At 43.4% G+C, this 17470-nt stretch overlaps 1 protein-coding gene across 1 annotated transcript in view; it reads left to right on the top strand.

Moving 5' to 3' along the window:
* Window positions 1-10049, top strand: part of LOC147430055 (glycerol-3-phosphate dehydrogenase SDP6, mitochondrial-like) — a 63757-nt gene extending 53708 nt beyond the window's left edge. The window contains exon 5 of the mRNA XM_086496242.1: window positions 9309-10049. Within this exon, the coding sequence (XP_086352368.1) occupies window positions 9309-9572 (264 nt within the window). The 3' untranslated portion in view covers window positions 9573-10049. The remainder of the gene's footprint in view (window positions 1-9308) is intronic.
* Window positions 10050-17470: the final 7421 nt, after the last annotated feature.

Below are 17470 nucleotides of genomic sequence, written 5' to 3'. Positions count from 1 at the left end.
AAGATGAGTGTTAGCAACTTCCATGAGCTGGGTGAGGGTAGCCATTTTGTTCTTGGTACAGTAGTCCCGAAGCCCGTTAGGTAGCCCATAACAATACTTCTCGATATGCTCTGTCAATGACACAAATCTGTAGGAGGTCACTGAGAGTAACGCCTTACAAAACCTCCGATTGTACTCCAGCAAGCTCTTGCATGTAGCCGAAGTAAGCTGGTGCCAATCTGTCACGACGTCTGCTTCAATTTCATTTGAGAACCAAGTAGATGCAAACATTCGCTTGAAGTAGATCCATGTGGCGGGTGCATGTCCTTGCATTAACAATGTCGTCCACCATGTAAACGCATTGTCCTTCAAGAAAGTGGCATCTTTCTTGACCTTAGAGGCCTCTGTAAAATTCCCTCTTGCATAAGCTGTATCAAAGTGCTGGAGGAAAGTGAGAGCCTTTGCTTTATCCTCGAAGCCGCTGAAAGTGCTAAACTTTACAGTTGCACCACCTTCTTTGTAAGCTTTCGGCTTTTCCAGTGCCCCCAAACTGTCATAAGGAATAGTTTGCAACATGGACACTGTAGTAGGCATCATCGACACATCTTGGCCATTAACATTTTGCGTCAGAGGTTCCATATGTGGATGTTGTCCAGAAAAACCAGCCATGTCAAAATGAGCCTGTGGCACCCCAAACTGGCCTGGTTGCTCTGAAAACCTTGCTGCATGCTAATGCTACCATACATGGGGTTTGGCATCATGCCTTGCATACCCCCAAACACTATTCCTGGCATGTACGGTTGACTTCCCGGCACATAACCAGCTATACTCTGGAACACAGATTCACCCCCGAAATACCCAGGATGTACCGTGGGTCATGGGATGTCACGTGCAATCTAACCCTATGTGTACGTGGACAAGCTACTTCATGTCTAGGGTTCAGTTCAATTAGCTTAGGAAGTGTTCTGGCACTTTTGTGAGTCTGTTCGCAGACCATACATGTCCAGACACTTAGAGTAGATGCATATCCTCTGGTTGCACACAACGTGATCATCAGATTACCATTAGAACCCATTAGGGGCATTTTTACAGTGCATAGACCTATTTTCCCTATTTTAGCCATTTTTCACTTATTATTCATAAGTGACTTTGTTGGGAAACTGGGTAGGGCAATTTAGCCAAGCCAATATATAAGAAAACCTAGCGCTAGGAGTTTCTGGCAGAAGAGGCAGGAGGGACCAGGCGTCTGACAGTGCACCTTCTCAGCAAGACCCCCCGGCAAGCAACCTAGCGTTTTCAGCCAACAAGGACTAGCGCTTTTCAGCATTGCAGATCAGCCTGGTGATAGTAGGGCACAACAAAATTCATAGCGTTTTTGCATCAGACATCAGACCAGCCCTAGCGTTTTGGGACAGCAGAGCACCTAGCATTTTGCAGATTCCCGGTGACAGAAGTACCCTCTACATCAGCGTTTTCAGTTTTCAGCACATAGATTCCGTACCGCAGCCCCCAAACTTCGCAGATCTCATCTTCTCGCAGCTGATCCTCGTCGCACGGTCAGATCGGCAAGAGTTTGCAGATTCAGCGTGCTATTCACAGATTTCAGCATCTGCGTTTTCAGCGCGTCGTCATCGCATCGTCGTCATCCCCGACATAGAGTCAGAATTCAGTAGATACAAGATTTGCAGATTTCAACCCTTGGGGTTTTCAGATTTCAGCCCGTCTCGTCGTCGTCCTCATCGTCGTCGAGTCCATCGCATTGTAGAGATTTGTGCAATCAATAGTAGACCGCTCTCGCCATAGAGAGTGGGGCCTTTGGAGGAGGGTTTGACAACTTTTCTGGTCTCTCAGTCTCAGCACCTTCATTCATAGTGTTTGCCACTTTGTTTGTGATCATTTTCACTCTCTCACTAAAGGAATGGAAGGCTCTCCCTTTCCGTAGTTAAAGGAACCCTTGAGCACAATTCGGAACGCTCATCTTGAGCAAAGTTCAACATTCACTTCCGCTTCACCTTACATTGGTATCAAAGCTTTGGCAGTGTTCTGTATCACTCAAGGAAAGAACCACATAATTTTTTTTGCTTGTTGCGATCGCACGTAACCCAAGTCTACTTGGCGTGTCGATTCCTAATCGTGTTTTTGAAGAGTGACAGGAAACCCAAGAAAGAAGGGCTTGTCCAGTCTCCCCTTGTTTCTCTTTTCACTCATTGAGAGCGGATCGTGCACTTAGCGGCCAGCCAATCGACGTGAGGTGGAAAAAAGAAACCTTGGTGTGAGTGCAAGGCCGCTAAGGGGTGCGCCCGCGGGAAAGAGGAGCTCGGGTAAGAGAAGATCCTTCTCTAACACAAATTGCAGGTGAAGAAGAACCTCAAGAACTCAAGAACCCAAGAACCACAAGAACCCAAGTTCCTCGTGAACTTAAGAACGCAAGACTTTAGTGTATGGTCATTACCCGAAGCGGAATGGATACTTCGCATGGAAGTGGCGACGAAGGATTTTTCCCACCAGGAGGTTTTTCTGACCCTCCCCCTTCCCCATCTATGCCAAGGATTGCACCAAATCCTATGGAGGCTTTGGTCAAGACGATGATGGACATGATGTTACAACAGAAGCACAACGAGCTGCCTTGGAGCGCGAGCGCGAAGAAAGAAAAGCAGAAAGAGAGGCTATCTTGGATCGCGAGCATGAAGAAAGAAAAGCAGAAAGAATGGCTGACTTGGAGCGTGAGCGCAAGCAAGCGTGCTTGGCAGCCGAAGAGCAAAGGGCAGCCTTGGAGCGTGAGTGTGAGCAAGTGCGCTTGGCGGCTGAAGAAAGGACAGCTACTGAGCTTGAGCGTGAGGCGCAGAGAGACCAGCGCATGCAAGAGTTGGTGCTACAGCTACTCACCTCGAAATCCGAGCCGGCCAAAGATGTTGGTGGTTCATCAAAGTGGCGCAAGCCGAGATTCGAACTCCAACAACCCCGTCACACAGAGAAGATCACGTTCAGTAAGTATAACGGTAAGATGGATGCTAGTGTTATTCATTCTTGTTGCATCAATTTAATGCTTATTTTGCGACAACTAAGAAGACAGGGAATAGCAAGGTTTTAACAGGAGCCATGTACCTTGCTAGTGATGCCATTACTTAGTACCACACATGGCAAAAGGCTCAGTTGGCCGCGCACCTAGAGGAAGCCAACAGAGACATGCCCCTTTCATTCAATTGGGCCGACTTCCAAGACAAGCTCAAGGTGCGGTTTATGCCTCCTAAGTACCTAGCGCGGTTGAAAGAAGATTGACGCAATCTCAAGTAGAATGGCATGCCAGTCATGTCTTTTTCTAACCGTGTTTTGCAGCTCGGCACCCAATTATGCAAATCGGATGATGAGCACAAAGAGGCCTTCCTTTTTGGGCTTGATGAATATATCAAGTTTGATGTCGAAATCTTCGATCCCGTAGATCTCAACAAGGCGGTAGCAAATGCTCTCTCCCAAGAGATGAAACACAAGAAGGGAAAGCCTAAGGAGAAAAAGTACCTCTCAGACTTCTCAGAACCCTCAGAACGGTAAGAATGGTAACTCTTCTAGCCAATCTTCCTCTAGTCTTTCAGAAAAGAACTCTCCTAATGAACCTAAGGGTAAAGCAAACACAATTGCTAAACCTAAGCTCACTCCAGATGAAAAGGCAGAACAAGGAATTTTAGGAGGATACATCACGTCAGAAGAACAAAGCATTTATTTTAAGGAAGGTCGATGCTATCATTGTCATATCAAGGGTCACATAAAAAGAACATACCTAAGCTTGACTCTAATGAATCTAAAGAACCCACCGAACCCACATTCTCTGTCAAATGCAATCAATGAGAACACGAGTGTGACCCAAGTTTCTCATGATTCTCCCATTGATGAGTCTCTCATTAAGTGTTATGGTCATGTGAAGGGTCAGCGTTTTGTCATATTGTTTGACCCATGCAATATGCATGATGTGATTAGTGACTCTCTTGTCGAAATCCTCTTACCCATGCAATATGCATGATGTGATTAGTGACTCTCTTGTCGAAATCCTCTTTCAGGATGTGATATGCTTTTAGGCATTCGATGGTTTCGTGAGCATAACCCTCTCATTGATTGGGCAACCAATACTTTCACTTTCAATGCCAAAAGTGTCTCTCCCATTGTCATTCGTGGGGAGCAAGTTGTTCATTCTTCATCTCTCATTTCTAATGTGCAGGCGAAGATTGAAAAGAATCAGGAGAAGGAGACTCTCTCAGTCTTGTCTTCTCCAAAGCACGACACACATGATTTGCATGATAAAGATGTGATTATTCACAATGATGATGATTTGTAGGATACAGATGTGATTGTTCGTTTAGTTGATGCTTTTTCTAGTGAAGCTAACCTCATTGCAAATTCGATCAATCACGAAGAGCCGATCTTGGCTCTCAAGTCAAGATCCAAGAACCTCCACAGGAAGTATTGTGTATGCGCATGATTAGTCAGTACGCATTGTTTGAGTGTTTCATTCGTGATGGTTTCCTGTATTTTAGTCACCGTCCTTATGTGATCCCTTTTCATAGGCATGCCATATGATACGATAAACACGATTCACTCGTGAATGAGCACGGATGTATGCGGATTACTCATGAAAAGATGGAATGTTTGCATTCAAGGAATTCACATTCCATGTCTCTTCCTTGGCATGACACAATCTCAAGACGAGCACAAGAAGGATTGAGCATCAAGCATCGGCATTTCCATTGTGATTTGCCATAGTTGATTGATTTATCAGAAAGTCAAGATTCGGCCCCATTGTTTGCGTGTGTTTGATGAACGGTTTGACACTTCGTCTATATGTTCATCTACATTGCATGCACAGTCTTTAAACAAGACTAGAATTTTTCCAGTCACTTTACATGGAATGGGTATGTTCATGTTTTTGTGTTGGAAGTGGTTTTAGGAATTTTCATCCTCGGAGATTCTTGAAGAAGGTAGACGCATGACTATCGACGAAGTTGAAGCATTGAAGGAGCCACATATGACTTTATGTCGCTTTTGGCGCGGCCCAAAGAAGCAAGCAATGCAGACTTTTATGAAGTTCAAGTATCGCATGACCCATGCATCAGAGTGGGCTGGCGAAGAGTCCTTTCCAAGATTCCAGACGTTGTTGGCGATCTCCCTCGAAACCATACAGTTCGGTACCAGTACCTCACTTTGAAAAGGAGGGGATGTCATGTGCACATCTAACCCTATGTGTATGTGGACAAGCTACTTCATGTCTAGGTTTCAATTCAGTTAGCTTAGGAAGTGTTCTGACACTTTTGTGAGTCTATTCGCAGACCGTGCATGTCCAGACACTTAGAGTAGATGCATATCCTCTGGTTGCACACAACATGATCATCAGATTACCATCAAAGTCCATCAGGGACATTTTTACAGTGCATAGACCTATTTTCTCAATTTTAGCCATTTTTCACTTATTATTAATAAGTGACTTTGTTGGGAAATTGGGTAGGGCAATTTAGCCAAGCCAATATATAAGAAAACCTAGCGCTAGCAGTTTCTGGCCGAAGAGACAGCAAGGACCATGCGTCCAATAGAGCACCTTCTCAGCAAGACCCCCTGGCAGGCAACCTAGCGTTTTCAGCCAACAAGGACCAGCGTTTTTCAGCATTGCAGATCAGCCCAATGTTTGCAATTGCAGATCAGCCTGGCGATAGTAGGACACAGCATGATTCATAGCATTTTTTTCCTTAAACATCAGACCAGCCCTAGCGTTTTTGGGATAGCAAAGCACCTAGCGTTTTGCAGATTACCGGTGACAGAAGTACCCTCTACATCAGAGTTTTCAGTAGATAGATTCCATACCGCAGCCCCCAAACCTTGCAGATCTCACCTTCGCGCAGCAGATCCTCGCCACACGGTCAGATCGGCAAGAGTTTACAGATTCAGCCCGCTATTCGCAGATTTCAGCATCTGCTTTTGCAGCGCGTCGTCGTCGCATCGTCGTCATCACCCGTCGTCACCGACATAGAGTCAGAATTCAGCAGATACAAGATTTGCAGATTTCAGCCCTCAGCGTTTTTAGATTTCAGCCCGTCTCCTCATCGTCGTGCTCATTGTCGTCGACATCGTCGGCAAGTCCATCGTGATTTGTGCAATCAATAGTAGATTGCTCTCGCCATAGAGATTGGGGCCTTTGGAAGAGGGTTTGACAACTTTTTTGGTGTCGTATTCTTCTCTCTCTATCTCTCACTCTCAGCACCTTCCTTCACAGTGTTTGCCACTTTGTTTGTGATCATTTGCACTCTCTCACTAAAGGAACGGAAGGCTCTCCCTTCTGTAGTTAGAGGAACCCTTGAGCACAGTTCGGAGCACTCATCTTGAGCAAAGTTAAACATTCACTTCCGCTGCACCTTACATGGAAAAACTGGATGCATTGCCTGGTAACCAGTTCCCTGTCCATTCAAGACAGCATGCGGGCACTAAAAGGTGGCGGGCTGAACTGGCATAGTCTATGGAATAGGCGTCCTAACCACCTGTTCAAGGAAGGGTTAAACCTGTTTAGGAGCCCCTGACTCCGCAACATGTGAGTGTTCCCTATCTTGCTGAGACGCATGGAGTACTTGGGCTTGAGCCTCAACAAGCTCTGTTCGCGGTGTTGGTTGCCTATTTTGCTGTGGCACTGGTGGCGCTTGTAAGAACTCCATAAACCTTGGGTTCTGCACCAATTGCAAAAACACATTAACCGCGGCAACAGACTGAGTCCTGAATGCATCGTCCTGGAGTTGCCTAGTCATAAAGCCCTGTACTGGAGGGACATTCACATCAACAGGAGGTACAGACAGGCGTGGCCGTGAGCTCTCGCCAATCTCGAACACCATAGAAATTTCCTATTTGTCCTTCGAAGAGGAACCCTCTTCCATAATGCCCTTCCCTTTGTCGGCCATAGTGTAATCCCGCGTTCCTGCTCACTTCTTGAGGAAAAAGTAACCTTGAAACCGGCCCGTGGGGCGGTAGGCTTTGGCTTTCACCCGAAATTCTTTACTTTAGATGCACACAGAGAGCACTTTACAAAGGTATCCTGCGATGGGAATTAGCATTGAAGCACACACACGGCTCGGAAGCTAGAATGCTCCGAGCATACGCCGACAACCTGTAGGCTCCAAAATTGGCGCCCTTTTCGGTATGTCTTTATTCTTTAAGAGGGTAATTACAAAGAAGAGTCTTGGGGATTCTTTGCTTGTATCCAGCTAGATACCACCTATTCTGACAAAATTTCGGCAGCATAACAACCCCAAAACTTGCCCGAAACCAATTCCCCTGCTGGAACTCACTTCCATTGTAATAAACCCTCTGATTTTTGTCCAAAAATAGTAAATTCAGCTCGCTGTATTTACTGGTTTTTGCCCTGTTTTCAGCCCTAAACAGTCCTCGAACTATCCTCTATTAGTGGGGCAGTGTTCCCAATGGTTTTGGCGTCCATATGGCTGAAAAACAATCAAAATTTAGCACATAACCAGCACTGAAAACGCACCTGTACGGTGAGGTTATCACCCTCACTGGTGCCTATTTTTCGAGCAGCAGTTAGCTACTCCTGTTCCTGCTCAAAGAGGTTCTTGCCTCAGCAAAAATGCGTATAACCACACAACTGTACATGAGTCAAATGAAGAGCCCTCTTGTGGGGCATTACATTACTGCATGTAGGGAAGAGAGAGAGCAGTGTGAGGTGTGCAGGACATGGCTTCTTGCACCACACTGTACATGAGAGGGAAAGCTTGTAGTCAATAGCTCTTAACCTGTGGTGGCAGGCTGCAAAATGAAGCCCTCTCTAGTAGAAATCGAGCGCTACCTTCTCTTGCATGAGGAAAGTCCACCAGAGAGTGCCACTTGGCACATATACATGCCATTTCCCTTTCGTGCTTGCTGCTTAAAAATCTCCTGTCTGGTTGCCCAGTTGACTTTGTAGCAGAGTTCTAAAATGTTCCCCTTGTCATTCCGGAGGTAATGACGTGAACAGATTTCATGGCCCAAAATAGCAGTTTCCTAAATTTAGGGGATGCTTCCGTTGGACTCCCACTGGTCTTCTGACCATCTATCCCTACTGGGACCGCATCCAAAAATGTAATGTGGCCCAGCTGTCGGGTACTTTTCTTTTAGTGACCTCACCTTGGCTTTATGCCTTTATTGAGTTCACTTTCTAGTATCCACCAACTTGCTAAGTGCGACGGGAGGGGGGAACCTACATTATCTTGAATCGAGCCTAGACATCCTCTTACTATACGAATTCCAGTGCCGACCAACTTCCCGTCTGCGGGTGTAACTACCGTTCACATTGGCCATAACATGTCTGACCATTTGCAACTTCAAAAAGAGGGTCTCAAAAATAAAACAAAAATCATTGGAAAGAAACCAACAACTAAGGTTAGCAGTTGCCACATCCTCGTGACATAGTTAACAATTGCCAGGTCCTTGTGACAGTTATGCCCATAACCAGTGGAGCTTTACTTGTAACTCTGCATGTTACTTAAAAGTTCTTGAAGTTATTTTGTAGTAATGAAGGGCATGAGCCCTTGTGTCACTCTAGAATGTGACATGAAACGTTTCGGGGTTTTGAGGTTTCTGAAACGTTTCGTTTCGGAGCTCAAAGAAAGTGAAACACAGGTTTCGTTTTATATGTATGTTCGTATAATTATACATTGAATATACATACAAATTCATATGTAAAGACATGAAATACCAAAATCTAGATGTGAAACTTGAGTCACGAGTGAACAAGGTAAGTCGGCAGCCAGCTGCAACAACGTGGAGGTAAAGACGAGGGGGCCATGCTGATGTGTAAGGTTCACACACACACACACACACACACACACACACACACACACAGAGAGAGAGAGAGAGAGAGAGAGAGAGAGAGAGAGAGAGAGAGAGAGAGAGAGACATTATTCGATGTGCGTGAGGGTCAAAAAATCTATCGATTTTTTGAGGCGGCTTTTGTGCATAGCTTAAAAAATCCCCAAACGGGTGGTTTGAGGTTAACTCCTCAAAAGGGGACGAAAAAGAAAAAATCAACTCGTTTCGCATGTTTCGCCGAAACGTTTTGGCCGTTTCGGGGTTTCAGAGAACTGAAACGGGTTTTTATGTCACTATGCACTCTAGATACATTCCCCCCCCCCCCCCCCCCCCCCCCCCCCCCCTCCCCCCTAAAAGTGCTGTAAATTGACTTGCTTGATCTGTCTTGTATTTAAACACGAAACATTCTGCAATGTATTGGGAGTTGGAATGGGTTGTGAAGCAGTTGCCACCAATCAGATGCCTGGCTTGACCCTTCACATTGTTGTTCTTTTGTGCAGGATGAGGGGTTGGGGAAACGATTAGCCCATGGATATCCGTACCTTGAGGCCGAAGTAGCATATTGTGCAAGGAATGAATATTGTGAGACTGCAGTTGATTTCATTGCTAGACGCTCTCGACTGGCATTTCTCGACACGAAGGCCGCAGCCAAAGCAGTCCCACGAGTGGTTGAGATACTTGCATCTGAGCACAAGTGGGACAAAGCGAGAAGGAAATTGGAACTAAGAAGAGCAGATGATTTCTTGAAGACATTCAAGGCATAAAAAAATGCTGATTTTGACGATGGCAAACATTGACAGAAGACGGAATTAAAGGAGGCTTGAATTATGGGGAATGTGGGCTCTCTTGAAAAAGCAGAGAGTCACTGATGAGCAACAGGTTGGTGGTTCCAAATTTGTAAGCACAAATCTGAGTGTCCACTTTTCTGGTTAGATCGAAAGTTGTTTTACACCCTTGCCCTTGCTTCCATTGAACTTCCGTTTTTTACACAGTCGTAACAGCCCTCCAGGAAAAACACACCCCTTAGCACAAAGAGTTATAATTGGTTTGACTTGTATCCATTAGATTGATTTATCTTGTAATCTGTATTTATGTCCTTGGGTCTTTCTTCCAGATTGTTTGGGGAACGAGGGTTTAAGAGAGGGCTCCACCTTTGTCATTGCATGTGTTGATGGGATTGTGAAGTTTCTGTGGGTTGTATCATTAACAATGGTTTCTTGAGAAGCTTAGTTTTTTTATCAGGATGGTGTGTAAAAAGGGTTGCACGCAATTTTCTGTTAGCATGTTACATCATAATGTAGAGAATCTGTGCTAGTTGCTACTCGTAGAGTTAATCACATCTTTAGTATTGAATGTGGTATCTTAACTCGTGTCATATGTTATAGCTCAGGATTGGTCTACCATTAAGCAAGAAGTCACCATTTAATTATGTGAAATATATCTTTTGTTGTACAATTGTGCTAATTCCATGTGTGCATGCACGCGTGCGTGTGCATGTGTGTGTGTGGAGAGAGAAATGAAATGTTATATTAAACATCTTCAAAAGGCCAAAATGACCTATGAGACCAAACTGATACAATCCTTGTGGGTCTACTCCAATGTCTGGGTACAAAAATAAAATGACGGAAAGCGAAAGAGTAAGCTAAAAGGACTAAAATCATCATCCTCATCATCAATGCCCGAGGATGCCTGGCATCGGGCGTTGAGAGAGAGAGAGAGAGAGAGAGAGAGAGAGAGAGAGAGAGAAGAGAGAGAGAGAGAGAGAGAGAATCTTTGTTTGCAAAGAGTAAATTGTTATCAATCATCCAGTATAAGGGATAATTGATACTAAGTACCACAATTCCAAAATGAGTATGCAGGGTTAAAGCAAAGAATAATGCAAACTGAAATGCATAGGCTACATATTGTCAACATCAACAAATGAAAGCATATTAGAACATTTGATCATTGCTTGGCAAGATAGGCATCTACACCAACTTGTGCTTGTTATCAATGTCAAAATTGTTTGCATTGCAATTTAGAGTATCAGAACGAAAGAACAGAGTCTAGAGGTCACCACTCCTCCGGTCCCACAGTCATTAATGATATGCAGTTCTTAGGTACAAAGGCCTTTTTCCCCTAAGATTGTGTTAATTAATTGGCCATTTAGACATGCATTAAATAGATTTGATAATCAATTAACAATCCAATATCAAATCTGTCTCCTAATGGCTCTACTAAAAAGAAATTCATTTGTGGAATGGTTTTTTTTTTGTGTGTGTGTGTGTGTGTTTCTTTTTTTGGGGGGGGGGGGGGGGGGGGGGGGGGAGAGAGATCTAATACACAGTGTAATCACGTAGTCCTCTTTATGTACATCATTTTGACCTTTCAGTTCCACTTCCAAATCCTCAACCTTCTAACTTCTAAGGATCACTCCTTCAATATTATGCTTTATTCTGCCCTCCCTTCTCTTTTGCAGATTTTTTGTCTTGAAATGTCTAGAAAATAATCTTTAAATAATCATTTGTTTTGAAATGTTCTTTAAATAATCAATCTGGTTTAATTCGTAAGTACAAAGACATTTAGCACCCATTTTGAATTATGAGTCGAGAGGAACAACATGAGGATCCTCATCATCAATACTAAGTACATTGCAACACTTAAGCCCAAGATTTAGCAAAATTTGATAATTATGAATAAAGAACATCCAGATATAAGAAAAAGGAGTATGAGTAAATCAACATCATCTTTTATTAGGGAAATGTCGTAAGGTACATGCACTAAAGCATCATCTATTCCTAGGACAATGTTGTAAGGGTATGTATAGCCATTCATAGTTTGTCCATCCCTCCAACAATCATTTAGATAGTTGTGCCTAATAACTCCACACTCTCATGGATGCTACACATTGCTCCGCCATGCCTAGATATTCCTTAGTAGATTCTTCGATTAGCTATAAAAGGAAATCTCAATATATTGGAGATTTTTTTCCTCAAAACGTCATGCGTTGTATCCAAACCTATATTTACATACTTGAAGGATCTTTCCCAAAGTGGCCCCATAGTCCTTCAAACTCGATTCGCCAATACTATGACCCTACATATGATCAAAGTTCATTCAAATTGCACACTCTATACTTGGTATCATGATGTAATGAACATATACCAAGTACTCTCACGAGTCACACCGTATCATCTCGTAGAGGTACTAGTAAGGGAAAGGACACCTAAAAAATGCCTTCCAATAGAGCTTCTAATAATATCAAGCATAGAACTAGAAGTACATGTCAAGCGTACTACGCTGACATACCATATGGACTTCGTAAAATCTTTAGGAAAAGCCAAAAGAAGCACCACCGAATTAAAAAATTTGGCATTCATACCACCAAAACTTCAGCAAACAAGTAAACCCTAGAAAAAATCATGTTGCATTCAGATAGCTCACACAATCTTGACGTCCCATACCACCAAAATGCATAAACAACCGTTGATGATGTCAAGTTCAGCCAGTTCATAAAATCTTGGCATCCCATACTACCACAAATGCATAATAGTTGATGTGACATTGAATATTAGTGCATACAATCTTGGTGTCCCTTACCACCAAAAATGCATAAAGGATTGATTTGAAGGGTAACTAGGAAACCTTTATTAGCAAAAATCCATGGTTAACTATGCAACCTACACCACTACTGCTAGTACATTTTTAGTATTGAAGTTAGTCATTCTACTCTTCCTCGATTTATTGCTAGAAAGCCAATCCAAGCATGTGTATTCGACATCTGTTATCCTACACTACCTTAGTTATAGATTATCATGCAAGATATCTTGAATGTGAAATCATCCAGCTCAGAAAAGGAAAGAGATTGAATAGGTAAATATCAAGCCTCCCAATCTTTGTTGGGGTTGTGGATTTTGTCGCACCTAACATCCGTAGAAGAACCCCCTAATCTAGAAATCGTGTGGAATATGTATGTGCATTTTATGAAGACAAGAGGTGTGTTGGCAAGAAGCTTGTGTGTATGACAAGCATGTGAAGAAGGCAAGGCCCATGTGACAAGCTTGTATAAAAGCAGCTCTTTGTACTCTTTTTTTGTGTGTGAAATAATCAACCTATTTATTACCATATACATGTGGTAGTGATGTGTGTGAACACACTTAGGACCGCCGGGGCATTTTTTCCCTCTTTAGGAGGTTTTCCCCCCCGTGCATTGTAAATACGCCCATTAATTCATGGAATATCTATCTTTCCATTGCACACTAAGTAATACACTCTCTGTTGTGTGCCTTGAGCTTCCTTCGTCTTCTCCAAGCTTTGCGTTTCCTTGCAGTCCTAATTCCAACAATTGGTATCAAAGTAGGTTGCGTCCTGCTGGGCTTAGTCGCGAGCAGCTCCAGCTCACGCCTACTCACTTTCTTCGATTTCAGTGAGCTTTGGCGAGCGTTCACAAGTCGAATTTTTTTTTGAATAAGCTTGTAGAGCTTAGTCTGCTTAGATTTTTGATTTGGGCTCATTTCGGCCTCCATTCCCACTACAGGTAGTACTGCACAGGCTATTTCGTCATTTAGTGCAAAATTTTTATCAGTGTCATTCTTTGCAGAACATGTCCCTTAAAGTCCTCTACCATTTGTGCTACTTAGCACATGTTGTTCCCACTTCGTTTCTCCTTTTCGGGTACTTTTCACATCAGGTGCAGTCATTCGCAATGACTGACAACAACACAGATGTGTTCAAGATGTTTGCTGCTGCCGAGGACAGACTGGATGGGGACAATTACCCTATGTGGGCTTATATGATGCAACATGTTCTTGTGTCAAAGGGCGTCTGGAATATTGTGTAGGGCATTGATGTACGTCCTGGTTCTGAGGATGTAGGCGATGTTGAGAATGTTGCAGGTCTTGCTGCAAGGATTGTTGCTGTTAGAGTTTTTTTGCCTACAAAACAGACAAGCACATTGGGATGTACAGGATGCGTAGGCTCATGTGTTGATTGCATTGTCTGTGAAGCGCACCATTACTCCTCACATTCGTTCAACGAAATATGCAAAACAGGCTTGGGATATCTTGGCTGGTCTTTATGCAAGCCGCAATGAGGCAAAAATTTCATTGTTGCGTAAAGAGCTGGAGTTGAAGATTATGGATGAGGAAGATGATATGGACATTTTACTTGCTGGTGTCAAGGATATCAATGAGCAACTTATTTCTATAGGTGAAGTCATTTCAGACAGTTACCATGTGTAGACTGTTCTTAAAGCCTTACCAGATTCTTACCAGAGTTTTGCTAGTACTTGGAGACTTATGACCCAAGGAAATCCTGAAGTTGTCAAGTTTGATGCATTATGCACATTACTGTTGTAAGATTCACTTTCCAGAAAAAATAGGACTAGACAGCTGTTGGAATTAGGGTTGAAGAGAAACGCACACAACTTGGAGAAGCCGAAGGAAGCTCAAGGCACACAATAGAGAGTGTGTTACTTAGTATGCAATGGAAAGATAGGTAGCCCTAGAGTGATGGGTGTATATATAATGCTCGGGGGAATAAACCTCCTAAAGAGGGAAAAAATGCCCCGGCGGTCCTAGTGTGTTTACACACATCACTACCATATGTATATGGTAACAAATCCCCCCGGAGTGATGCGGTGAACGAGAGCTGGCACATGAGTAAAGGGAAGTGCCATGCCCTGAGGACATGATCAGTCCACAAAGGGGAGTAAGCCCAAAGCTTTGCAGAAAGCTTCAAGCTTCTCACGAGACAATGCCTTTGTGAAAAGATCTGCAAGGTTGTCCTGTGTTGGCACATAAGCCAAGCTGATCTCTCGTGCTGGGAGCCTCTCCCTGACATAGTGGTAATGCACCTCAATGTGCTTTGTGCGAGCATGAAAAACTGGGTTCCTGGCAATTGCCAATGCGTTCTGACTGTCAGTGTACATAGTGTTGGCAGTGTCTTGTCCAACACCCAAATTAGCCATAAGGCGTCTGAGCCATACACACTCAACCGTAGCTGTGAAGACTGCCCTGTACTCAGCCTCACAACTCGAAGTGGCCACAGTAGGTTGCTTCTTGCTCAACCATGATGTACATGAACTGGCAAGCATGAAACAAAAACCACTTGTGGACACTCGCGTGTCAAAACAAGCAGCCCAATATGAGTCCGAAAAAGCATGTAAGTCTGGCGGCAATGATCCCCCCTTGGGATAAAACAAGCCAAGATGTAAAGTGCCACTAAGGTAGCGAAAAATCCTCTTGACAGCCTGCCAATGCTTAGACCCTGGGCTATGCATAAATCTGGTGACCTATGAGACTGCAAACTGAATATCTGGCCTCGTGTTGCATACATAAATGAGGCAGCCACAAGTAGTTTGGTAAAGAGTGACATCAACAAGATCGCCAGCATCATGTAGACTCAACTTCAAACCTGTTTCCATGGGAGTGGCAATAGGTTTGCAATCCTCAAGTCCAAATTTACATAGCAATGTCTCTATGTAACTTCTTTGACACAAGGCAATACCACCATCACACTGCTTAAACTGTAAACCCAAGTAATGATGCAACAACCCCAAATCTTTCATCTTGAAAGTAGCATTCAAATCAGCCTTAAATTCAGCAATATGTCTCTCATTTGGTCCAGTGATCAGCAAATCATCGACATAAAGAACCACAATGAGAAGTACATCACCCTCACACTTTACATACAATGTGCTTTCTGTTGGACTGTTACGAAAGCCTCGTTTAACCAAATGAGTGTTAGATTTCTCATACCAAGCACGATGAGATTGCTTCAACCCATACAAAGCCTTCTTACATCTGCACACTTTTTCCTCTTGTCCTTTTATGACAAAACCGCGAGGCTGTGTTACATAAACTTCCTCAAATATGTCACCATTCAAGAAACCAATAACAATGTCTGATTCAAGAAAGCAATAACAATGTCTGATTGATGTACATCCCAACCAAAATGAGCTGCCAATGCACATAGAAAATGCACAGTAGTCATACGGCAAGTGAGAGCAAAAGTCTTCATAATCTATGCCTTTTCGTTGTGCATAACCCTTTGCAACAAGTCGAGCCTTATGGCGATCAATCTCACCATCCGGCTTGCGTTTCAACTTGTAAACCCACTTCGTACCAATGGCCTTTTTGCCAGGAGGCAAATCACATAAAGTCCATGTGTCATTTTCTATAAGTGCATCATATTCTGATTGCATGGCAGTTATTCAATTTTTGGAATTCTGTGCTTCATCAAAAGACAGAGGATCCTCAACATCATGTAAGCTAGACACAGCCAAAGCATAACAATCTGATGCATAAGATGCATGGCGAGAGCCTGAATGAGTATGACTAGACAAAGGTGCATCCAATTTACTGTCACGCAAAGTGTGCACCAGCCATTTTGGCATACCTCTAGCCTACTTATTTTCAGCCCTTTCCTCATCAAGTACATCATGTACATTTGCATCAGTAATAGGTCGATCTGTAACATTTTCAGAAACCCCCATAGGTTGTACATTTGCCTCATTGGAGATTACATTCGTATTTCCACCACTGAAAAGAGGCAACAAAGTGTCATAAATGTCCTATGAGGCTACATTACTGTCTCTAGTACAGAACAGGAAGGGCTGAACATAATCTTCCACAAACACTACATCCCGTGAAACCAGATTACGCTTTGTTTGGGGATGATATAACCTGTAACCTTTGCTTTCAGTACTATAACCAGAAAAAATACATTTGACAACCTTATCATCCAATTTTCTGCCCTGTGTTTGTGGCACCAAAGCATATGCCAAACAACCAAAAACACGCATGTGCTCAATAGAAGGTTTTCTATCATGCCATGCTTCATATGGAGTTATAGACTGCAAAGATTTCGTAGGACACCTGTTAAGTACATAAGTGGCACACATGATGGCCTCAAGCCAAAAAGAATGCGGCAAAGCTTGACTTTTGACCATACATCGTGCCATTTTCGTCAATGACCTGTTTTTCCTCTCAGCAACACTATTTTGCTGAGGTGTATAAGGCAGTGTACATTGGTGTTTTATCCCACGACTAGCCAGAAATGCATTAAATTCATGAGACATATACTCCCCCCCTCGATCTGAACTGAGGGTGCCCATAGTACATTTCGAGACATTTTCAGCCATAGCCAGAAATTGTGTGAAGCACATAAAAACTTCGGACTTCGCTTTAAGTGGAAATAAGCAGGCATGCCTGGAGTAATCATCAATGAAAGTCACCAAGTAAAGGTAATTGCCAAAGGACGGAGTTTGCATGGGCCCACAAACATCACTATGCACAAGCTACAACCTGCATGTGGCCCAAACTGAACCATCCTTTGGAAACTTAGAACGTTGCATCTTACCCAAAATACAATCTTCACGAACATGTTTGACAGGTGCTTCAAGAGGCGGCAAAGAAGCAACCATATCAGCTTTCTACAAACGCAGCAAACTGGCAAAATTCAGATGACCAATACGTGCATGCCAAAGTTTTGCATCTAAAATAGCCCTTGAATCTGCAACAGCATTTGCAAAATTTTGTCCACACTCGTCATATAAAGTGAGCTTATATAGCCCACGGCACAAAAGGCCAGATGCAACAATTTCATCACCAAAACTGAGATCATGAACTGTACATCTGTCATCCACAAATTTGACTACAAGTCCAAGTCTAGCAAGTACGGA

The sequence above is a fragment of the Adiantum capillus-veneris genome, chromosome 22 (assembly GCF_014529385.1).
Source record: "Adiantum capillus-veneris isolate H3 chromosome 22, ASM1452938v2, whole genome shotgun sequence".
In the NCBI taxonomy this organism is placed as follows: domain Eukaryota; kingdom Viridiplantae; phylum Streptophyta; class Polypodiopsida; order Polypodiales; family Pteridaceae; genus Adiantum; species Adiantum capillus-veneris.
The sequence above is the reverse complement of the archived record's forward strand: the minus strand, read 5'-3'. Positions and strand labels throughout refer to the sequence as shown.